Genomic DNA, 24784 nt, shown 5'->3' on the forward strand with positions numbered 1-24784 from the left:
TACATTCAGCTTGTTGCGAATTGAAGGAAAAGTATCAAACACAGAGGCAAAAGATACATTATTTTCTTTTTTTCTTGGTAAATTTTTTGGGGAAGCCTAGCTTCCCTTGACAACCATGAATACACGCCTCTTGTCTACAAGGTGTCAAAAGCATTCCACAGGAATGATGGCCAGTGTTGACTCCAACGCTTCACACAGTTGTGTCAAGTTTGCTGGAGTTCCTTTGGGTGGTGGACCATTCCTAATACACACGGGAAACTGTTCAGCATGAAAAACCCAGCAGCATTGCCGTTCTTGACACAAACCAGTGCCTACTACCATACGCCTGGCACCTACTACCATACCCTGTTTAAAGGCACTTAAATATTTTGTCTTGCCCATTCACCCTCTGAATGGCACACATACACAATCCATGGCTCAGTTGTCTCAAGGCTTAAAAATCCTTCTTTAACCTGTCTCCTACCGTTTGTCTCACTGATTTAAGTGAATTTAACAAGTGAAACCAATAAGAATTTATAGCTTTCACCTGGTCAGTCTGTCATGGAAAGAGCAGTTGTTCATAATGTTTTGTACACTCAATGTAAAAGAGACCAGGCAGGGAAACGCTGTTTGTGTTCCTGTGCTGGAGAGGGGTGTATTTTTACACACGCATGCAGTCACAAATTATAGCTACTTGCTAGTGATTTGTCTCTAATGAACACTCTCCCAGTGAGTATGTTTACATGCAATAATTAAATATTCAACTGATTATGGCAGTAGGCCGGTTATGGCATTAGTCATGTAAACACCTTACTCTGCTTATCTTAATCGACATAAGGTCATAATCGAGTAAGCATACACCGATTAAAACACCTGGTTCCCTGAGCAATCTTTGAAATTATTAGGACACGTTAACACCTATTTAGCACGAGCAGCGCAAGCTTCCTTATTTTGCCCTATTGAAGTGAGTTTGGAAAAACTGAAAGTATGCATCTTATATATTGTTTTCACATACAATTTTATATGTCCGAACTCAGAATCAAATATGTTTCACAAAAAAAAAACATGGTCGCTGTGGTAGAACGTTTATTTTGATTGTCGATTTTCTGTATTTATCAAAGTCCCATCAGGTAGCCTGATTTCAGAGGTGTTCATGTAACAGGATTATTAGGGAAATCGTTCTTCTTGCAAAGCATGTAAATGTTTAAATCAACCTATTATATTAATCTGACTATTCACAATAATCGTATTGTTGTGTGCATGTATCCGTATCCATTGTGAATTGGAGAGGGCTACATTAACTGCCAGGTAACAGTTCAAAGAATATTGCAATATAGTACACACATCCGTTTTCTCGCTCGCTCTCTCGCTCATATTCTCTCCGACAAGCATTTCAGCTTTGCCTTGCCCTCTCCAGGTCCACCGGGAAATGAAACAGTGCTTTATTCCATCAGATGTTCCCTTCCAAATACTTAAGATGTGGTTTGAAGATGGAAACGCTCCGTTATCGCGTCGTGCCTCCGAGACAATATGCCCCAGCATGCAATTCCTCTATCTGTATGACTTCAGTACGTCATGTTCCAAATCAAAACTGTCCTTTGAGTTCATATCCTTGGGGACAGTACATTATTAGAGGTAGGGAGAGGGTAGTGAGTTGTGTAGTAGTTGACTAGACTGTCTGGAAGGTCATGATGACTCTCTAAAGGGGAGGCCGGATTGTAATCATTTCCAGTCAGTTGTTTAACAGTGAACAGCTTTGTGTCTAAAAGCAGATGGAACATTACCCGGTTTTGTCAATGAGCCATTTAAGCGATTGCAGTGGGAGAGAGAGGAAGCAGTACTAAGTTATTTTCAACAACAACAATTTTTTTTTTTTTTGAGCTGCAGTGTTTATGATTATGTATAAAGCCGTGGGATGCTCTAGCTATCAGTAGACTGACTCGCCCTCCTCCCTACCTCCCCCTCTCCCCTTATCCCCGCCCCTCCGGTGCTGACAGATTGTCGGGCGGAGCCTAAGCGAATGAGCCCAACCTCGGCTACAACTGTCGCCATGGTGATGCAGCCCTGTGCTGTATTGAATTTGCAATATTCCAGGGTGAGACACACACAGCCTAATAAAAACAAACTGGCAGACAAGGGAAAACTGTTCATGAAAATTGTTCAGCATGGTGTGTGTGTCATACCAACACGTTAGAGAATAATGGCATGTTGTAACTGGGATAAATAGCCTTATCATTGGTCTAGCCAGTGGTATGGGATGCATATAAAATACATAAACAAAAAATTAACTTTTGTGGGAAATTCAAAGTGTTTATTTTGTGGATTGCTTTGTTATATTGGGCATATACAGTGCATTCTGAAAGTATTCAGACCTCTTGACTTTATCCACATTTTGTTACGTTACAGCCTTATTCTAAAATGGTTTGGCTGCCCGGCCAAAGTGAGCAATCGGGGGAGAAGGGCCATGGTCATGGAGGTGACCAAGAACAAGATGGTCACTCTGACAGAGCTCCAGAGTTCCTCTGTGGAGATGGAAGAACCTTCCAGAAGGACAACTATCTCTGCAGGACTCCACCAATCAGGCCTTTATGGTAGTGGGCAGACGGAAGCCACTCCTCAGTAAAAGGCACATGACAGCCCGCTTGGAGTTTGCCAAAAGGCACCTAACGGACTGACCATGAGAAACAAGATTCTCTGGTCTGATGAAACCAAGATTGAACTCTTTGTCCTGAATGCCAAGCGTCATGTCAGGAGGAAACCTGGCACCATCCCTACGGTGAAGCATGGTGGTGGCAGCAGCATCATGCTGTGGGGATGTTTTTCAGCGGCAGGGACTGGGAGACTAGTCAGGATCGAGGGAAAGATGTACAGAGCAAAGTACAGAGAAATCCTTGATGAAAACCTGCTCCAGGGGCAAAGGTTCACCTTCCAACAGGACAATGACCCTAAGCACACAGCCAAGACAACGCAGCAGTGGCTTCGGGCTCTCTGAATGTCCTTGAGTGGCCCAGCCAGAGCCCGGACTTGAACCCGATCGAACATCTCTGGAGAGACCTGAAAATAGCTAGTCAGCGACGCTCCCCATCTAACTTGACAGAGCTTGAGAGGATCTGAAGAGAAGAAGAAGAAATACAGGTGTGCCAAGCATTTAGCATCATACCCAAGAAGACTCAAGGCCTGTTTTTGCTTTGTCATTATGGGGTATTGTGTGTCGATTTTTATGAGGTGAAAAAAAACAATTTAATGAATTTTAGAATAAGGCTGTAACGTAACAAAATCTGGAAAAAGTCATACTCTCCGAATGAACTGTATAATGGTTTATTTTTTCACTGTAAAATAAGCAATCAAGACGTGCATGATATTGGTTTCCACTGAGGCCGTAGTTCTGAAGTCTTACAATGGCATTTTTGGTTCTATAGCAGTCTTGTACTGAGATCCACAGTATGACTGTAAGTCCCTTTGGATAAAAGTGTCTGCTAAATTGCATATAAATAAATACAGACTCACAGCTGTCATGTAGAAGAGATAGGCCTAGTGTTGCGTCCTGTCCTAAATAACTTCCAACAGCTCTGCTCTGCCATGTTTGGCTGAATCATCCTCCCAGTCCTGTCCTGCTCATATAGCGTTATCTATCTGGGGGTGGAACAGGGCTGACTGGTGCTCCTGACGCCCATCCCGAGCCAAAGGGGACAGAGAAGACCGGATGATGAACAACCTTGTCGCCTCCCTCCAGATTCTGCTCAAATGTCCTGTAAATGTTATGGTTGCTAATGCCAGTCTCCTACACCTCCCACCCGACCAACTGTCCCTAAAGGTTCTAGTGCAGTCACGCTGTTCTCCACAGCTTGTTCAAATAATAATAAACGTAGGCCTAGCTAAAAGCCGAAATACAGGGTTCAACAGAACTTCTACTAGCTTGGAATACCAACATGATGCTATCATTATATCATTTTTGTGTTTTTCTTCTGTTCTGTTTTATTTGTGATTCTGCCGACATTGTCTATCAGTCGACAACCCAAAAAATGCTGGTAAGTTATTTTCAAACAGCTCTAAGATGATGCACTCCTTTTGATTTATTTTTGGGGATCTTGGTTTATGATTGTATCAGTTAAGATGGCTCTTGACTCCTTGTGCACATTTTGGAACCTTGGCCTTTTTGTTGGTCACATTTCATCCACCCACAAATGCTCCCGTTGTGTCCTGGGTTAAGGTTATGATTTGGGGTGGAGTTGAGTTTGGGTCAGGATAAAGAACCCTGGGATACGAACCTTCTTCTCTAAGAGGTGTTCCTGATTCCACCTTATTGCCTGCTTATTACTGGGAGCCAACATACTTCCCCTCCCCTATCTGCACCTGCTACTGTAATGCCTTACTGTGAAACCCTGCCATCCCATAGCTTGAGTCACACGTATTATTATTGTTCTTGACTCGGTTTGTTGTCTACTTTGCTGCTGTTTTTTATAATGTGCATGTGACGAAAGCTTGTTTCTTACATTTTGGTAATGTTGTCAAGACCAAATAAGAGTTGTAAATTATCTATGGGTGGACAATTTCACACAGTTCCTTAATTGTGTAATCAGTGGAACGCAGGAAACAATTAAACATTTTCAATATTTGTTGTTGTACACGCCTCATTCGCACATTTTCTCTTTATTTTGTTCACTATTCTCCAGTCACATACTGTTCCTCACCTAGAAAGTATATCTGAAGGGGAATGGGGTGCTCTCCTTTTCCTGCTTTCTGTTTATTCACTGTCTGGTTGTGACAATTTATTTTGTCTCTGATACCCACTCAATGCACGGGCGCTAGGCTAACTCCTGTCTCTGTGAATTACATTGATGCTACGCTGCTCATCTCTTTCTTCTGATGATAGAACTGCCTTGATGCTTCCTTTTCTTTTGAGTTCCTCCTTCAGTTTGTTGTTTTGTCTGTGTTGTCTTGGAATTACAACATCAGCCACTGCCTCTTCACAACAAACGTAGCTAAATAATTTCCACAACTTACTAGAATCACAGCTGTAGGACAGTCCACAAAATCAATGCCAATGGAAAGCACCTGTTCCTTGTGTTGTGTTAAAGCAGCCATTGTTCTAGCTCTTCACTACTTGGCTGTTGAGTCTACAGTGTAGCGCATTCTGCTCAAGGCAGAAACAGCTTAGAGAGGCTTTCACATGGCTGCTCTGAAGGAAGCCATTGATTCAAAAATTTTATCCAGCTTGAATCGGCAGTTTCCTATTTGCACTAATTGTTTTCAATGAGGTGAAGTAATCTATTTGAGTATTCAGTGGACAGAATATGTGAGATGAGATGCACTTCATTTAGGTTACACACACACACACACACACACACTGAGCAGATATAAAAGCAGTCACCATATAGCCCAGGCTAGCCCACCAGGTTTTCACCTGATATGAAGTGTTAACTATAATGACCTCCATTATAAACTGGGTGGTTCGAGCCCTGAATGCTGATTGGCTGACAGCTGTGGTATATCAGACCGTATACCAAGGGTATGACAAAACATTTATTTTTACTCCTCAAATTACATTGGTAACCAGTTTTATAATAGCAATAAGGCACCTCGGGGTTTGTGGTATATGACCAATATACTGTACCACGGCAAAGGGCTGTGTCCAGGCACTCCGCGTTGCGTCGCGCATAAGACAGCCCTTAGCCGTGGTATATTGGCCATATACCACTCCCCCTCGGACCTTATTGCTTAAGTATACTTTCCTCCCAGATCAGCTCTTTATGTTGCCGACTCTGGTTCAGAGTTAATTGCGGTTCTGTTTCAGTGAACTCTGACCACCGGATAAATATTCCATCCTGAGTCCTCTCCTCCCTCTTTGGAACTTCACTTCAACTTCTCTCCCCAGACAGACACGCTCATAGGCTACCAATGAGGAGCGGTGTTAACATGCTTTAGGTGCGGTAATGCGCATCCTCTCCTGCCCCATAGGTGTTGTTTTGTGATTTAGAAAGTGTACTCTTAGATGTCCTTGTCTTGTTCTGATCATTCTCTCTCTCTCTCCTTTCTCTCCTGTAGTCCACCCCTCTCCACCTGGCAGCAGGGTACAACCGGGTCAGAATAGTACAGCTCCTACTACAGCACGGTGCAGATGTACATGCAAAGGACAAAGGGTAAGTGTGTTTGTTTGTTTGCATGTGCTTTAGGGTGAGTGTTGTCTTGGAGTGTGTGTGTGTGTGTGTGTGTGTGTGTGTGTGTGTGTCCCCAAATAATGTTTCTGGAATGTTGAGTTCACACTTTGCTCAGGCACTTCATTGATCTCCTTAACTAATGAACTTAGTTGTTAATTGCACAGAGATATAAAGGCTCTTTCCCTGTAATTAACTAATGGTGTCTGTGTTCCTCTCTCCCTCAGTGGTCTGGTTCCTCTCCACAATGCATGTTCCTATGGTCACTATGAAGTCACAGAGCTGCTGCTGAAGGTAAGAAACGATATGCTGCTTTGTGTGTACTGGTATGCTTGTTATGTGGTGGCTATGAAAGTGAGAGTCCTTTAGTTCCGAGGCTATAGAGGTCCCTGAGAAAGCCGTTATTGTCAGGTGTTTTCAGAGGGATTCGTCACAGGCCGAAAAGCCTGACCGGGTTCTGCTCCTTTGACAGAAGACATACAGACTCAGACTTCTTTGTGTGTCGATTCACTTAATCTCTGAGTTGGTCTTTGAGATGAAGGCACAGGACTGACTGGCATGTCTAAGGGAAGCCATCCTCATCTGATGTTTCATGTCAGATATCACATCAGTAGTGTGTAACACCTGGGTCATGTTCACACTTTAATAAAACGTTTTTCCAAAATCTTTGCTCTTATTGAGCTCGTTCAGATTTCAAAAAATTGTTTCAGAAATATGTTTACCTATCTGCCATTTTATTTACTTTACCACAAGGATTGTGTGTAACAGCCCTCTCTGTTTCCTGTTAGCATGGAGCATGTGTTAACGCCATGGACCTGTGGCAGTTCACCCCTCTCCACGAGGCTGCCTCAAAGAACCGTGTGGAGGTGTGTTCTCTGCTGCTGAGCCAAGGGGCCGACCCCACCCTGGTCAACTGTCACGGGAAGAGTGCTGTGGACATGGCCCCTACCCCGGAGCTCAAAGAGAGACTCACCTGTGAGAAAAGACATCTACTGACTAACATTCACACACTGACCCAGAGACTCTCATATGCACTCACATGCCCTCAGACAATGGAGGGCTTATGGTGTGTGTGTGTGTGTAAATATGTTGATGACATAGTTTTCCCCGTGTGTGTGTTGTGTAGATGAGTTTAAGGGGCACTCTCTGCTCCAGGCAGCGCGGGAAGCAGACATTGCCAAGGCCAAGAAGTCCCTCGCTCTAGAGATCATCAACTTCAAACACCCACACACCCATGAGACTGCACTGGTGAGGCACGGACGCACACACTGACACACACACAACACACACACACACAGTGTTAAATGGACTCCTCCTCTTGTGTTGCAGCACTGTTCAGTGGCCTCTCCTCACCCCAAGCGGAAGCAGGTCACAGAGCTGCTGTTACGTAAAGGTGCCAACGTCAATGAGAAGAACAAGGAGTGAGTGTCTTCCTGTTTAGCTGACCTCTGTCTGACTTCTAAACCCATCCACTAACCACTGCTATATCATGACTATGGTGACCCAACCCTGTGTCTGTCTGTCTGTCTGTCTGTCTGTCTCTGCAGCTTCATGACTCCCCTACACGTGGCTGCTGAGAGGGCCCACAATGACATAATGGAGGTGTTGCAGAAACATGGAGCAAAGGTACAGTATTCACTTCACCCATTCATTCCTTCTCCCATGCGCTCTACTGGTCTTGCCACTTGTATCAGCAAAGGTGGCAAGTTCAATGGAAAATACATTGGCGTGTAAATCTGTAGCCATTTGCGTGAACACAGACCCTGTGATGCTGGATGTTTTTCTAACTAAATAAAGGCAGAGATCTGTCTCCTCAGTGTCTGGGTGGGTCTGAAGTCACCGCCTGTTTTAAAGCTCAATCATTTATAGTATTATTGAAACCAATGACAGGACAGACTGGGGGAAAGTCTGTCTGGCCGATCAAGTGTCTGGTTCGGAGAGCTCCATCAGATAAGAATGAGCAGATGGATGGCGTGTTCAGAGCCTTCCAGTCCCCCCTGAAGATCCCACCCTCACCTTAACAGGCGGTCCTTCCCTGATGCAGACCTGGGGAAAGACGCACACAAGTTCTACAGTGTTTAAAAGCCAGACAGCCACTAAAGAGAATCCTCTTGATAGCTTCCCTTGATAGAATTCTCTCAATAGCGTGAGTTTTGTGTTTTATATTACTTTCTAAAGAAAGATATCAGAGACAGACATGAGAGGGGCTCTTGGGTGCTTTTGACAGCAGCATTCGTTGAGTATCTATCCAGAGAAGAGAAGCCTCCACACTGGTACTTTGACTGTCATATCTGACTCGTCTTTTCGTAGTCATAAGTGCAGGTAGCTATCCCCCACGGAGGCCCAGCACTACTTAACTGGGTAGGGAGCATGACCGATGGAACAGACATCAAAAGGTCAACAGCAGCACTTGCCTGCCTGCCTGAGCAGGTAGCCTGTTACACTCACAGCCCGTGAAAATGGCAGATTTGGTCACTGATAAACGCCTAAATTGGAACGCATTGGCTGTGCAGTAACATGCTTTACATGTTACAGGGTCTCCGAGTCCAAATGTGCACTTCACATTTCCATATTATAAAACTCATGTAATTTACAGTATTAATGTTTATGACTGCTATGTTTGATGTACAGTTACAAGGCATGTCAAACCCTGGGTTGTTCTGAACAGAATGAGCCTATGTTTGTCACACTGTGAAGAAAATTAGCCTGGAACACGCACCTGAATGCACTCATGACTCTATTCTACGCGTACCAAAATGACTTGTGTAGGGCCCTTAAAAATCAGTTTCATTTTTTTGCTCTCAAAATCACACTTATTTATTTATAGAAAAACAACAAAATGTGGTGTTCTAAGTCCACAACAATGCTTAAACCACATCAGGAGACCACTTTTGAGGTCTAGGAAAAATATATAAAACATTTGGGTGTAGTTACCCTTTAATGCAAGTGCACCAGCAAGATACCGTTAATTGGTTAGCAGTGTATCTGTAGCGCTCATGTGATTGCAGAGTTTGCAAAATAAATGGCCACTGGATTGATGCAAATAATCATGATATCATTCTGCCAGGTAGGCATAGGCTACTTTGTAGTTAACATTTAATTGAGAATTTTTTTGGGAAACCCTTTCCATCTCTACCAGAAGAAGGTTATCGTTAGCATCATCGCTAACGGCTACACAAAGTGTAGTCACTGCACGTTCCTGTGCCTTTTCAGAAGTTGCAGGAAAATACAAATCACTAATGCATTTAGTTAATGTCTTATGATTAATGCATTTTCTAATAAGTTCAATACATTTAGTTGATTTCCTACTGAGTTCAATACATTTTCGAGTATTGTTTAATTCCATTTTAATGGCTAGATTCCATGATTCCGTCCACTCTCGCCGCAGCGCCGATTTTATAGGGCCCTACTTGTGAAAGCGTGACACTGTAAGATGGTATTTTGTAACTTAGCTAGTCATGTTGTCAATAGAACAAACGTTCAAATTATTCCCATCTGACCCAGATTGCGATTTATAATGGACCGTTCTTGGATTGCGTAAACAACAACAGTCATTTTGTGATGGTCGGGATGCAGGGCTCTGTTCCAAACAAAACAATACAGATGTCCTTGCTCCTCAACGGCACAGCTAGGGTAGCTAGAAAAATCACCTTATAGTTAAAGGCTCTCTTCTTGAGTCATAAAAGTGTACTGAAATTACTTAGGAACTGTGCACACTTTGGAGATGTGTGTGGCCACTTGAAGACACCAGTGAGACCTCTCACTCAAACCCTTTCATTTTTGGTCTTATGTTGAACCTACCTCAAATTTGTTCAAAAGAACAATGAATATTGTTATTTTGTTACTGAATATATCCAGAGCCTTTTCAGATTTCGCTACAAATGCTGTGAAAAGTACAGTAAATGTCAAATGAACTCTGTAAACTGTTGTCCTCATCTTTTGGTCTGATAATATCCCCATAATCTCCTGAGTTTTGGCTTTCAATTTCTACCATGGTTATGCATATGCTTCTTATATTTCTTTTGTTAGAAGCATTTCAATTTGGCCCTATTCATAGAGGCCAATTCCCACGAGTACAGTCGAGCAGAGCCTGGTATTGGAGTGTTGCTGCTGTGCTCTGATCAATGTGTCTGAGGGGAGCTGTGCTGTATGTTGTTCTAAGCACAGCTCCCCTTTTTCGTTTGGAGTTGTCCAATCGGTAATGAATCGAAATGAGGATATCCCAGGAGCTATGAGAAACGGAGACAGGGCTGAATAATTGTACACAATTGTACAGGCAGACAAGCATACATTTATGCACATACATATGCAGTAGACCTAACACACACACACACACACACACACACACAGTAACACTATCTCTCCCAGTTCCTGCTCGGTGCTGATAGACTCTGAAGAGCTCCAACAGGCTGAGGCCTCGGCTGATTTAATTATTGTTTGTGTTCAATTCAAAATGCGGGAATTTACTCTCACAGCACAGCTCAATCCCCACAACTCCAACTCCTCTCCCTCTCCTCACTCACTCTTTCCTGCTCTCCCTCCCTCTCTCAGATGAACGCCCTGGACACCTTGGGGCAGACGGCCCTGCACCGTGCTGCCATGGCGGGACACCTCCAGACCTGCAGACTGCTGCTGAGCTACGGAGCAGACGCATCCATCCTCTCACTACAGGGCTTCACCGCCTCACAGATGGGCAACGAGGCCGTGCAGCAGATTCTCAATGGTACGGAGAGAGAAGGTGTGAGTGTGTGTGTGTGTGCGCTTGACAGCTCTGAATGTGTGTGTACAGCTTTATCCCCTCTCCATTGTCTTCAGACAGTCTTTGTCGGTTCCATCGCTGTATCCTTTCTGCTGGCTGTGAGTGTTCCACTAAGACACTGGTTGGTGATAATGTGACTTCTCCCCCAGAAAATGTTCCAGTGAGGAACTCTGACGTAGACTATCGGCTCCTGGAGGCAGCTAAAGCTGGAGACCTGGACACTGTGAAGGTAGGATTCTCTTTTGAAGTGTCGTGTGTGTGTGTGTGTGTGTGTGTGTGTGTGGTCCCTACTATAGGTATAGCTAGCTGACTCACAGGAAAAGGAAGGCTAGTAAGCAAGCTTACATGACAGTCCCAGGACCCGTTGATATGAAACTGTTATTTCTACTACTCCGTGTTATGGTGTATGAACTCACTGGACTGCATCGCCTTCAACTCAAGATATTGTGAGAATGTTTTGAAAACTTGCCAGTTTCATCACGGCTGCTTTTGCAGGTTGGATATGAACTAGGCTTTGGTCTCACATCTCACACTAATACTCACATTCTGCCTGCTGACTTCTTGTGCTGCTGTCAGAATGTTGAGTGTGTCACTCTTTAGACTGCTTTCCTCTCTCTCTCTCTCTCTCTCTCTCTCCCCCGTCTGTGTGTGTTCACATCCCATGCGTGTGTGAGCATGTTCTCTGCAGACATCCTGCCCTTCTTAGAATGTAAACTGAGTATTTTCTCTTTTCTCACTCACTCTCTGCAGACTGCCTGTGCTGCTGTCAGAATGTAAACTGATTTTCTCTCTCCCCCCTCCCTCTCCCCCCTCCCTCTCCCCCCTCCCTCTCCCCCCTTCCTCTCCCCCTTCCTCTCCTCCCTCCCTCTCCTCTCTCCCTATCCTCTCTCCTCTCTCTCCCTCCCTCTCTCTCTCTCCTCTCTTCTCTCTCCTCTCTCTCCTCTCCTCTCCCCTCTCTCCCTCTCTCCCCCTCTCCCTCTCCCTCTCTCTCTCCCTCTCTCTCCCTCTCTCTCCCCTCTCTCTCCCTCTCTCTCTCCTCTCTCTCACCCCTCCCTCTCTCCTCTCTCCCTCTCCCTTTCTCTCTCTCCCCTTTCTCCCGCTCTCCTCTCTCCCTCCTCTCTCTCCTCTCCCTTTCTCCCTCTCTCCTCTCTCCCTCCCTCTCTCTCTCCTCTCCCCGTCTCTCTCCGTCTTTCTCCGTCTCTCTCCCCTCTCTCCCTCTCTCCGCTCTCCCTCTCTCCGCTCTCCCTCTCCCCTCTCCTCTCTCCCTCTCTCTCGCTCTCTCCTCTCTCTCGCTCTCTCCTCTCTCTCGCTGTCTCCTCTCTCTCGCTCTCTCCTCTCTCTCGCTGTCTCCTCTCTCTCGCTCTCTCCTCTCTCTCGCTCTCTCTCTCCTTTCTCTCCCCTCTCCTCCCTCTCTCTCCTCCCTCTCTCTCCCCTCTCGCTCTCTGCTCTCTCTCTCCCCTCTCGCTCTCTGCTCTCTCTCCCCTCTCGCTCTCTGCTCTCTCTCTCCCCTCTTGCTCTCTGCTCTCTCTCTCCCCTCTTGCTCTCTGCTCTCTCTCCCCCTTATCTCTCTCCTCTCTCTCCCCTCTCTCTCACCCCTCCCTCTCCCCTCTCTCCTCTCTCCCCTCTCCCACCTCCTCTCCCTCTCTCCCCTCTCTCTCCACTCTCTTTCTCTCCTCTCTCCCCCCTCTCCTCTCTCTCCCCCCTTATCTCTCTCCCTCTCTCTCTCTCCCCTCTCCCTCTCGCTCCCTCTCCCTCTCTCTCCCTCTCTCCCCTCTCCCTCTCTCCCTCTCCCTCTCTCCCTTCTCTCTCTTCTCGCTCCCCTCTCACTCCCCTCTACCTCTCTCCCCTCTCTCTCTTCTCCCCTCTCCTCTCTCTCCCTCTCTCTCTTCTCCCTCTCCTCTCTCTCCCTCTCTTCTCCCCCTCTCTTCTCCCCTCTCTCTCCCTCCCCTCTCTCTCCCTCTCCTCTCTCTCTCCCTCCCTCTCTCCCCTCCCTCCTCTCTCCCCTCTCGCTCTCTCTCCTCTCGCTCTCTCGGCTCTTTCTCCGCTCGCTCTCTCCCTCTCCTCTCTCTCCTCTCGCTCCCCCTTATCTCTCACCTCTCTCTTCCCCTTATCTCTCTCCCCTCTCTCTTTCCCCTCTCTCTCTCACCCCTCCCTCTCACCTCTCTCACCTCTCCCTTCTCCCTCTCTCCCCTCTCCCCCCTCCCTCTCTCCCTCTCTCCGCTCTCTTTCTCCCCTCTCCTCTCTCTCCCCCTTATCTCTCTCTCCTCTCTCTCTCTCTCTCCCCTCTCCCTCGCTCCCCTCTCCCTCTTCTCTCCTTTCTCTCTCTCCCCTCTCCCTCTCTCTCTCGCTCCCCTCTCCCTCTCTCCCCTCTCTCTCTTCTCGCTCCCCTCTCTCCCCTCCCTCTCTCTCTCTCCCCCTCTCTCTCTTCTCTCTCCTCTCGCTCTCTCTCCCCCCTCCTCTCTCTCTCCCCCTCCCCTCTCTCCCCCTTATCTCTCTCTCCTCTCTCCTTTCTCTCTCCCCTCTCCCTCTCTCACTCCCCTCTCCCCTCTCTCTCCTCTCGCTCTCCTTTCTCCCCTCTCTCCTCTCTCTCCCCTCTCCTCTCTCCTCCCTCTCTCTCCCCTCTCGCTCTCTGCTCTCTCTCCCCTCTCGCTCTCTCCTCTCTCCCTCCCCTCTCTCTCCCCTCTCTCTCCGCTCTCCGTCTCTCTCCGTCTTTCTCCGCTCTCCGTCTCTCTCCCCTCTCTCCCTCTCTCCCTCTCCTCTCTCCCTCTCTCGCTCTCTCTCTCTGATCTCTCCTCTCTCTCGCTCTCTCCTCTCTCTCACTGTCTCCTCTCTCTCGCTCTCTCCTCTCTCTCGCTCTCTCTCCCCTCTCCTCTCTCTCGCTCTCTCTCCCCTCTCGCTCTCTGCTCTCTCTCTCCCTTCTCGCTCTCTGCTCTCTCTCTCCCCTCTTGCTCTCTGCTCTCTCTCCTTATCTCTCTCTCTCTTCTCTCTCACCCTCCCTCTCCCTCTCTCTCTCTCCCTCTCCTCTCCCTCTCTCCCTCTCCCTCTCTCCCCTCTCCCTCTCTCCCTCTCTCTCCGCTCTCTTTCTCTCCTCTCTCCCCCCTCTCCTCTCTCTCCCCCTTATCTCTCTCCCTCTCTCTCTCTCCCCTCTCCCTCTCTCTCTCTCCCTCTCCCTCTCTCCCTCTCTCCCTCTCGCTCCCTCTCCCTCTCCCCCTCTCTCCCCTCTCCCTCTCTCCCTCTCGCTCCCCTCTCCCTCTCTCCCTCTCTCCCTTCTCTCTCTTCTCTCTTCCCTCTCGCTCCCCTCTCCCCTCTCTCTTCTCCCTCTCTCTCTCTTCTCCCCTCTCTCTCTCCTCCCTCTCTATCCCTCCCCTCTCTCTCCTCCCTCTCTCTCTCCTCTCTCTCTCCCTCTCCTCTCTCCCTCCCTCTCCCTCTCTCTCTCTCCCTCCCTCCCATCTCGCTCTCTCCCCTCTCGCTCTCTCCGCTCTTTCTCCGCTCGCTCTCTCCCTCTCCTCTCTCTCCCCCTTATCTCTCACCTCTCTCTTCCCCTTATCTCTCTCCCCTCTCTCTTTCCCTCTCTCTCACCTCTCCCTTCTCCTCTCTCCCTCTCTCCCCTCTCCCTCTCTCCGCTCTCTTTCTCCCTCTCTCCTCTCCTCTCTCTCCCCCTTATCTCTCTCTCCTCTCTCCTTTCTCTCTCTCCCTCTCCCTCGCTCCCTCTCCCTCTTCTCTCCTTTCTCTCTCTCCCTCTCCCTCTCTCTCTGCTCCCTCTCCCTCTCTCCCTCTCTCTCTTCTCGCTCCCTCTCTCCCCTCCCTCTCTCTCTTCTCTCTCCTCTCGCTCTCTCTCCCCCCTCCTCTCTCTCTCCCCTCCCTCTCTCCCCCGTATCTCTCTCTCCTCTCTCCTTTCTCTCTCCCCTCTCCCTCTCTCTCACTCCCTCTCTCCCCTCTCTCTCCTCTCTCTCTCCTTTCTCCCCTCTCTCCTCTCTCTCTCCTTTCTCCCCTCTCTCCTCTCTCTCCCCTCTCCTCTCTCCTCCCTCTCTCTCCCCTCTCGCTCTCTGCTCTCTCTCTCCCCTCTCGCTCTCTGCTCTCTCTCTCCCCTCTCGCTCTCTGCTCTCTCTCTCCCCCTTATCTCTCTGCTCTCTCTCTCCCCCTTATCTCTCTCCTCTCTTTCCCCTCTCTCACCCCTCCCTCTCCCCTCTCTCTCACCCCCTCCCTCTCCTCCTCTCTCACCTCTCCCCTCCTCCTCTCTCTCCTCTCTCCCTCTCTCCCCTCTCCCTCTCTCCCCTCTCTCTCCGCTCTCTTTCTCCCCTCTCTCCCTCCTCTCCTCTCTCCTCTCTCTCCCCTTATCTCTCTCTCTCCTCTCCCTCTCTCTCTCTCTCTCTCTCTCTCTCTCTCTCTCTCCTCTCTCTCTCTCTCTCTCTCTCTCTCGCTCTCCCTCTCCCTCTCTCCTCTCTCTCTCTCCCTCTCTCTCCCTCTCCCTCTCTCCCTCTCTCTCCCTCTCTCCTCTCTCTCCCTCTCTCTCTCTCCTCTCCCCTCTCTCTCTCCCCCTCTCCCTCTCTCTCTCTCCCTCTCCCTCTCTCCCTCTCTCTCTCTCCTCTCTCTCCTCTCTCTCTCCCTCTCTCTCTCCTCTCTCTCTCCCCTCTCCCTCTCTCTCTCTCCTCCCCTCTCCCCTCTCTCCTCTCGCTCCCTCTCTCCTCTCTCTCTCTTCTCCTCTCTCTCTCTCCCTCTCTCTCTTTCTCCCCTCTCCTCTCTCTCCCCTCTCTCTTCTCCCTCTCCTCTCTCTCCCTCCCTCTCTCTCCCTCTCTCCCCCCTCCCTCCCTCTTCTCCTCTCGCTCTCTCCGCTCTTTCTCTGCTCGCTCTCTCCGCTCTTTCTCCGCTCGCTCTCTCCTCTCTCTCCCCCTTATCTCTCACCTCTCTCTTCCCCTTATCTCTCTCCCCTCTCTCTTTCCCCGCTCTCTCTCACCCCTCCCTCTCTCCCTCTCCTCTCTCCCTCTCCCCCTCTCCCTCTCTCCGCTCTCTTTCTCCCCTCTCTCCTCTCCTCTCTCTCCCCCTTATCTCTCTCTCCTCTCTCCTTTCTCTCTCTCCCCTCTCCCTCTCTCTCTCGCTCTCCTCTCCCTCTTCTCTCCTTTCTCTCTCTCCCCTCTCCCTCTCTCTCTCGCTCCCCTCTCCCTCTCTCCCCTCTCTCTCTTCTCGCTCCCTCTCTCCCCTCTCTCTCTCTCTCCTCTCTCTCTCTCCTCTCTCTCTCCCCCCTCCTCTCTCCTCTCCCTCTCTCTCTCTCTCTCCCCCTCCTCTCTCTCCCCCTCCCCTCTCTCCCCCTTTTCTCTCTCTCCTCTCTCCTTTCTCTCTCCCCTCTCCCTCTCTCTCTCCCCTCTCCCTCTTCTCTCCTTTCTCTCTCTCCCCTCTCCCTCTCTCTCTCGCTCCCCTCTCTCCCCTCTCCCTCTCTCTCGCTCCCCTCTCCCTCTCTCCCCTCTCTCTCTTCTCGCTCCCCTCTCTCCCCTCTCTCTCTTCTCGCTCCCCTCTCTCCCCTCTCTCTCTCCTCTCTCTCCCTCTCCCCTCTCTCTCTCCCTCTCTCTCTCTCTCTCTCTCTCTCTCTCCCTCTCTCTCTCTCTCTCTCTCCTCTCTCCTCTCCTCTCTCTCTCTCTCCTCTCTCTCTCCCCTCCTCTCTCCCCTCTCCTCTCTCTCTCCCCCTCCTCTCTCCCCTCTCCCCTCTCTCTCCCCTCTCCTCTCTCTCTCCGTCTCGCTCTCTCTCTCTCTCTCCTTGCAGTCGTTATGCTCTCCACAGAATGTGAATTGTCGGGACCTGGAGGGTCGTCACTCCACGCCGCTGCACTTCGCCGCCGGCTACAACCGTGTGGCGGTGGTGGAGTACCTGCTGCACCATGGGGCCGACGTCCACGCTAAAGACAAGGGGTGAGTCTTGTTGGCTGGCTAGTTGTCTTTCTGTAGCCTTCTTGTTAGCTCAGGAATCTATATCTGTCAGTCTATCACCTTCTGTCTCTGCAGTGCTTTCATCTTCTCCACTCCACCATTCCTTCATCCCCCCAGATGATATAGAATCTCTATCAAAGATGGTATCTCTCTGTAGTGTGCCCTCAGGCTACATCTCTTATATTAGACCCTAGACACTTCAGAGTAGGGAGAGGCTCATCACCTTCTAACCCTCCCTCCCTCTGTGTATCCCTTGCTCTCTCACTTTTTCTCCCTCTCTATCGCTTTCTATCCTCTCTCTCCCTCCCCCTCTCTGTGCAGAGGTCTGGTGCCCTTGCACAACGCTTGCTCCTACGGTCACTATGAGGTGGCTGAGTTGCTGGTGAGACACGGGGCGTCTGTGAACGTAGCAGACCTGTGGAAGTTCACCCCGCTCCACGAGGCTGCAGCCAAGGGCAAATATGAGATCTGCAAGCTGCTCCTCAAGGTATGTCCTGCATCTCAGGTCTGTGGGACTCTAAAGCAGAGTTAGTCAGTCTCCAGAGACTATCACACGCTTTCTCAACACCTCTCTGTTTCTCTCTCTCTGTCTCTCTCTGTCTCTCTCTCTCTTTGTCTCTCTCTCTGTCTCTCTCTCTGTCTCTGTCTCTCTCTGTGTGTGTGTTTAAATCCCTTTTACAGAGAGGTACTGTAGAAAGTCATAACAGTTCAGTATTAGAATTTTACCACATGCTAAAGCCCTGTGGTAGTTATACTGTTTATTACGGCTGAATAGCAGACAGGAACAACACTTGTGTTTTATGGACTTTTTTCATTAAAACATCACTGGAGAAGGGAGTTTTTAAAGGTGCTTACAGACGGGCCGCTGTAAGCGGCGAAGGTCTCAGACTTCAATGGGAGTAGGGCGGCAAAACGCAAGCAGTTTTGCAAGCGGCGCGGTTTGTGGTGCTCGCTCCCATGAACGGTGCCGCTGGCTCGGTGCTCAGTGCGCCGAAAGATTAAATTGGCAGAAGTCTTGAGCGGCCGCCGCGCACGGTTGACCAATGGGCAGAGTTCATCTTGTCAACCAATCAAACAATGTTTTAATGACAACATTTGAGCAGACGACAACCGGGACCACTGGTCTCTACACATGGTAGGCAGATCTTCACGCGATTCAATTGCCATTTACCATAGCCCGTGTGTAACCGCCTAATATGTTTTTGTTAATCATTAGTGTTCAGGAAAGGGGAAGGTGGGTACCTAGTCAGTTGTACAACTGAATGCATTCAACTGAAATGTGTCTTCCGCATTTAACCCAACCCCTCTGAATCAGAGAGGTGCGGGGGCTGCCTTAATCGACATCCACGTCAACGGCGCCCGGGGAACAGTGGGTTAACTGCCTTGCTCAGGGGCAGAATGACTGATTTTTACCTTGTCAGCTCAGGGGAATTCGATCCAGCAACCTTTCGGTTACTGGCCCAGCGCTCCTACCTGCCAGGCTACCTGCCGTTAAGCAGGGCCAATTTCTGTGAGTTATAAAATCATAAGGACCTCAGAAACATGTGCGTCTGAGTTGTAAGCTGGAGAGTTATTTTTGAGAGCGTTATCATAAAATAACGCTAAGAGCTGCTGAAGCGTGTTACTTCCCACCTCATAGTTAGAGGGTAAAGTGTTGCATTGAACTTGATGCACATAAGAATAACCTTTTGAAGAAATTACTCCGTCACCTCACTGATCAAGTGACATGATTTCTATCTAAAGAGAGCTTATTAGTTTAGTTTCAGAAGAGGATATTTTCTGAACCATTTTAAAATGTCTTCTCAAAGGCACAATAGTCTCACTTTGGCATCTAAGCAACCAGCAACCATGGGTGCACCACCACCAAAACATATAACTCTGCCTAACTGCAGAAGCAAAGAGGCTCCCCTCCGTATTTATTTTTGACAGTGAAGCTAAAACATATAAATGTGGCTCTATACTCCAGCATTTTAGGTTTGAGATCAAATGTTTCATATTTTACATTTACATTTTAGTCATTTAGCAGACGCTCTTATCCAGAGCGACTTACAGTTAGTGAATACATTTTTTTTTATACTGGCCCCCCGTGGGAATCGAACCCACAACCCTGGCGTTGCAAACGCCATGCTCTATCAACTGAGCTACATCCCTGCCGGCCATTCCCTCCCCTACCCTGGACGACGCTGGGCCAATTGTGCGCCGCCCATGAGTCTCCCGGTCGCGGCCGGCTGCGACAGAGCCGAGGCGACAGTACAACATGTCACCTTTTATTTGAGGTGATTTTCATACATATCTGTTTTACCGTTCAGAAATGAAAGCACTTTATGTATCCTAGTCCCTCTATTTGAAGATGTCATAAGTATTATGACAAATTCACTTATAGGATATTAAAGTAGTCAAAAGTTTAGTATTTGGTCCCATATTCCTAGCACGCAATGACTACATCTAGCTTGTGACTCTACAAACTCGTTGGATGCATTTGTTTTGGGTTATGTTTTTGCCCAATAGGAACTTTTGATTTGATCTCGAATCCATTTGATCTCAAATCCAAAATGCTGGAATATAGAGGCAAATGTAAAATTGTAGCTTCACTGTTCAAATACATACAGAGGAGAGTGTATATTCATGTCATACAATTAAAGCTATACTCAGTGCTATCCCTTAGCAATCCATTACAAGCCTCTCTGCTCTGGTGGTCCCCTCAGCATGGGGCGGACCCGACCAAGAAGAACCGTGACGGTAACACTCCTCTGGACATGGTGAAGGAGGGGGATACGGACATCCAGGACCTGCTGAGAGGAGACGCTGCCCTGCTGGACGCTGCTAAGAAGGGCTGTCTGGCCCGTGTCCAGAAACTCTGCAGCCCAGAGAACATCAACTGTAGAGACACACAGGGACGCAACTCCACCCCCCTGCACCTTGCAGGTAAGACTGGCCACCGAGACATAGCCAGGGGTACATAGACATGACCCATCTAGTTTGACTTCTGTTACTGAAGTTCTGTTAACAATTATCAATGGCTGTTATACTTGTCAAAAGGGCCAGATTTGATTAATAGTTTAATCAAATCCAACTTTATTTGGCACATGCTTCATAAACAACAGGTTTAGACTAACAGTGAAATGCTTATTTATGGGTCCTTTTCCCACAATGCACAGTTAAAGATATACAGTATATATAAAAAGTGACACAAGGAAAAAAAAACACAGTGAAATTATGGTGGATACATTGTGTACAAAAAAAGTTCAGATCAGCCACTATCCACTGCAGGAGTTAAATGCCATACCACGTGTAGCGACCGCTGAAGTAGGTGTGCTAGTGGAAGCTCATGGAAGCCACTGTATTTTCAAGCTAGGCGTAAGTGTGATTCTAGATTTCCGCAGTGTGTATAGGTCCGAATGGTCATGCAGTATGTGTAGCCAGATGGCCAGGGCTGTTGGGCAAGTCTGCCCTCCCTGTGTCTGTGGGAGGACAACAGATGGGTGAGGGTGAACAAACAGTCACAGGAGGCAACAGGGAACGGACCTGGGCTGAGTCAACAGCTGACCTGACACAACCCTCACACCACCCCATGTGTTTACTACAGTATGACCTCTCTCTAGGTGGCGGAGGATCAGGACAGACTCCCCTCGTCTCCCACACTTTCTACCACAGCTTGATTTCACAGTTAAATTAGCAACTTTAGACCGCACAGGAGAAATGAAGATGGGTGTGTGTGGTGATTCAACCTATTCAATTTCAACTGCTACCATGACCTAAAACCACTTTTTAATTACGTTTACGTGCAATACTACCACTTAAACTTAGTGTCGCTAGTCTATCATTCACTTCCATTCTGCTAACTAGAGGTCCGTGCCGCAGTGGAGGTTTCTCAATTATCTCCCTTAGCAGGACATTAAGTCCAATCAAACACCCTGCTGCTGGGAGAGGTGTGTGTGTGTAGTAGTGTTAGAGGTGTGTGTGTCTATGTGCCAGACGCCATCTCCCCTCACATTCACACCGTGAAGAGCTGACTATTACTTTGATTAGCAGTCTCCTCATTAAAGTAGCAGTCAGAGATAGTCTGACAGTGAAAGAGAGACACACCGAGAGCAGTGTGTGGATCAGCATCGGGCTGCAGCTAATAATGAGTGTTAATTAGACTGGGTCCTGAAGGGGAGTAAAATAGAGGAACAGTGTGGATAGGGACAGTGTGCTCACCGTGCAGAGGCCTCCAACACACCACTGCGGAACTGATTTCTGGATTTCTGCTCAATTTCTCACACCATAAATTGCTGCAGTGGTATAGGGTCACTCCTCCTTTGAAGCTGAGCTCATTTGAGACCTTGAAAGAATACTGAGTAGAAGAGAGAGAGAGAGAGAGAGAGAGAGCGAGAGAAAGAGGGATTGAGATACCAGTGTCAGATGGAACATTGAGCCCCATGGTGCCAGAGTAATCCTAGAATTTGAGGACTAAAGGGACAATTTTGCACCTTTTTCCATACAAAGGTCTCTGAAAAGTTATTGCTGACCAAATGAGGCATTCATGGCAATACATATGAGCACATCTTTGTCTGTATTAACCCATGATGTGTTTGCGTTCCCCCACCAGCTGGCTACAATAACCTGGAGGTAGCAGAGTACCTGCTGGAGCATGGAGCTGATGTCAACGCCCAGGACAAGGGGGGCCTCATCCCCCTCCACAACGCTGCCTCTTATGGGGTGAGTACCATAACCTCATCCCCCTCTTCTCCAATCCATGGAGCACAGCCAAAAAAGTGGACTATTACTTATAACACCAGAATGGTTGGCATTGGAAAAATGTGTACCAATTTTATGGAAGGTTTACTTACTATTTACATTTACATTTACGTCATTTAGCAGACGCTCTTATCCAGAGCGACTTACAAATAGGTGCATTCACCTTATAGCCAGTGGGATAACCAGGGACTGATCAGAGCCTGAAGGTACGGAGGTGCCGTTCCCCTCACAGCTCCGTAGGCAAGCACCATGGTCTTGCAGCAGATGCGAGCTTCAACTGGAAGCCAGTGGAGTGTGCGGAGTAGCGGGGTGACGTGAGAGAACTTGGGAAGGTTGAACACCAGACGGGCTGCGGCATTCTGGATGAGTTGTAGGGGTTTAATGGCACAGGCAGGGAGCCCAGCCAACAGCGAGTTGCAATAATCCAGACGGGAGATGACAAGTGCCTGGATTAGGACCTGTGCCGCTTCCTGTGTAAGGCAGGGTCGTACTCTCCGAATGTTGTAGAGCATGAACCTACAGGATCGGGTCACCGCCTTGATGTTAGCGGAGAACGACAGGGTGTTGTCCAGGGTCACGCCAAGGCTCTTCGCACTCTGGGAGGAGGACACAACGGAGTTGTCAACCGTGATGGCGAGGTCATGGAACGGGCAGTCCTTCCCCGGGAGGAAGAGCAGCTCTGTCTTGCCGAGATTCAGCTTGAGGTGGTGATCCGTCATCCATACTGATATGTCTGCCAGACATGCAGAGATGCGATTCGCCACCTGGTTATCAGAAGGGGGAAAGGAGAAGATTAGTTGTGTGTCGTCAGCGTAGCAATGATAGGAGAGGCCATGTGAGGATATGACAGAGCCAAGTGACTTGGTGTATAGCGAGAATAGGAGAGGGCCTAGAACTGAGCCCTGGGGGACACCAGTGGTGAGAGCACGTGGTGCGGAGACAGCTTCTCGCCACGCCGCTTGGTAGGAGCGACCGGTCAGGTAGGACGCAATCCAAGAGTGAGCCGCGCCGGAGATGCCCAGCTCGGAGAGGGTGGAGAGGAGGATCACAGTATCAAAGGCAGCAGACAGGTCTAGAAGGACAAGAGCAGAGGAGAGAGAGTTAGCTTTAGCAGTGCGGAGAGCCTCTGTGACACAGAGAAAAGCAGTCTCAGTTGAATGACCAGTCTTGAAACCTGACTGGTTTGGATCAAGAAGGTCATTCTGAGAGAGATAGCAAGAGAGTTGGCTAAAGACGGCACGCTCAATAGTTTTGGAGAGAAAAGAAAGAAGGGATACTGGTCTGTAGTTGTTGACATCAGAGGGATCGAGTGTTGGTTTTTTGAGAAGGGGTGCAACTCTCGCTCTCTTGAAGACGGAAGGGACATAGCCAGCGGTCAAGGATGAGTTGATCAGCGAGGTGAGGTAAGGGAGAAGGTCACCGGAGATGGTCTGGAGAAGAGAGGAGGGGATAGGGTCAAGCGGGCAGGTTGTTGGGCGGCCTGCCGTCACAAGTCGCAAGATTTTATCTGGAGAGAGAGGGGAGAAAGAAGTCAAAGCAAAGGGTAGGGCAGTGTGAGCAGGACCAGCAGTGTCATTTGACTTAACAAACGAGGATCGGATGTCGTCAACCTTCTTTTCAAAATGGTTGACGAAGTCATCCACAGAGAGGGAGGAGGGGGGATTCAGCAGGGAGGAGAATGTGGCAAAGAGCTTCCTAGGGTTAGAGGCGGATGCTTGGAATTTAGAGTGGTAGAAAGTGGCCTTAGCAGCAGAAACAGATGAAGAAAATGTAGAGAGGTGGGAGTGAAAAGATGCCAGGTCTGCAGGGAGTCTAGTTTTCTTCCATTTCCGCTCAGCTGCCCGGAGCTCTGTTCTGTGAGCTCGCAATGAGTCATCAAGCCACGGAGCTGGAGGGGAGGACCGAGCCGGCCGGGAGGATAGGGGACATAGAGAGTCAAAGGATGCAGAAAGGGAGGAGAGGAGGGTTGAGGAGGCAGAATCAGGAGATTGGAGGGAGAAGGATTGAGCAGAGGGAAGAGAGCGAAGGTTGTGACGGCGCATTACCATCTGTGTAGGGGCAGAGTGAGTAGTGTTGGAGGAGAGGGAGAGAGAAAAGGATACAAAGTAGTGGTCGGAGACTTGGAGGGGAGTTGCAGTGAGATTAGTAGAAGAACAGCATCTAGTAAAGATGAGGTCAAGCGTATTGCCTGCCTTGTGAGTAGGGGGGGACGGTGAGAGGGTGAGGTCAAAAGAGGAGAGGAGTGGAAAGAAGGAGGCAGAGAGAAATGAGTCAAATGTAGACGTAGGGAGGTTGAAATCCCCCAGAACTGTGAGGGGTGAGCCATCCTCTGGAAAGGAACTCATCAAGGCGTCAAGCTCATTGATGAACTCTCCAAGGGAACCTGGAGGGCGATAGATGACAAGGATATTAAGCTTAAATGGGCTAGTGACTGTGACAGCATGGAATTCAAATGAGGAGATAGACAGATGGGTCAGGGGAAAAATTGAGAATGTCCACTTGGGAGAGATGAGGATTCCTGTGCCACCACCCGCTGACCAGATGCTCTCGGGGTATGCGAGACCACATGGTCAGACGAGGAGAGAGCAGCAGGAGTAGCAGTGTTTTCAGTGGTAATCCATGTTTCCGTCAGCGCCAAGAAGTCGAGGGACTGGAGGGTAGCATAGGCTGGGATGAAGTCTGCCTTGTTGGCAGCAGAACGGCAGTTCCAGAGGCTGCCTGAGACCTGTAACTCCACGTGGGTCGTGCGTGCAGGGACCACCAGGTTAGAGAGGCAGCAGCCACGCGGTGTGAGGCGTTTGTGTAGCCTGTGCGGAGAGGAGAGAACATAGATAGGCAGAGGCATAGTTGACAGGCTGCAGCAGATGGCTACAATAATGCAGAGGAGATCGGAATAAAATGAACTAAAAATCTGGGAAGCGGGGCCTCCCTCACCACAACTCCCAAATATAACTCTCCCAACTTCCACCTCAGAAACTATAATTGTTGTAAACTACAGCGGTTCAATGTTTTCTAGGAATAGACTAACCTAGTTTATTCAGCTAGCTAACTAGGTGCAGTATTCACAGCCAGCTAGCATGCCGGTCTCCAACAGCAGGGTTTAGCGCCAATACTCAGCCACAACAACCACCAGTGTATCAACATGCAAGCAGATCGTTCGTGTCCGTGTCTAACGTTGTGGGTTAGTCCCGACAGCTTGAGCGAGTCCGTCGTCAACTTATTCAGCCAGTTA

General features: G+C 48.8%; 1 protein-coding gene across 5 annotated transcripts in view; it reads left to right on the forward strand.

The window, feature by feature from the left end:
* Nucleotides 1–24784, forward strand: part of LOC121582215 (poly [ADP-ribose] polymerase tankyrase-1) — a 114722-nt gene that overhangs the window by 79676 nt on the left and 10262 nt on the right. For 3 of the 5 annotated variants that reach the window (XM_041897874.2, XM_041897875.2, XM_041897878.2), the window contains 13 exons: nt 3987–4007; nt 6025–6119; nt 6362–6428; nt 6923–7109; nt 7261–7382; nt 7464–7555; nt 7682–7760; nt 10686–10857; nt 11043–11122; nt 16649–16794; nt 17134–17299; nt 19518–19737; nt 21404–21513. In XM_041897874.2, the coding sequence (XP_041753808.1) occupies nt 3987–4007; nt 6025–6119; nt 6362–6428; nt 6923–7109; nt 7261–7382; nt 7464–7555; nt 7682–7760; nt 10686–10857; nt 11043–11122; nt 16649–16794; nt 17134–17299; nt 19518–19737; nt 21404–21513 (1557 nt within the window). The remainder of the gene's footprint in view (nt 1–3986; nt 4008–6024; nt 6120–6361; nt 6429–6922; nt 7110–7260; nt 7383–7463; nt 7556–7681; nt 7761–10685; nt 10858–11042; nt 11123–16648; nt 16795–17133; nt 17300–19517; nt 19738–21403; nt 21514–24784) is intronic. The other 2 variants (XM_041897876.2, XM_041897877.2) reach the window with 1 other exon arrangement.

Source organism: Coregonus clupeaformis, unplaced genomic scaffold (assembly GCF_020615455.1).
Source record: "Coregonus clupeaformis isolate EN_2021a unplaced genomic scaffold, ASM2061545v1 scaf0506, whole genome shotgun sequence".
NCBI lineage: Eukaryota > Metazoa > Chordata > Actinopteri > Salmoniformes > Salmonidae > Coregonus > Coregonus clupeaformis.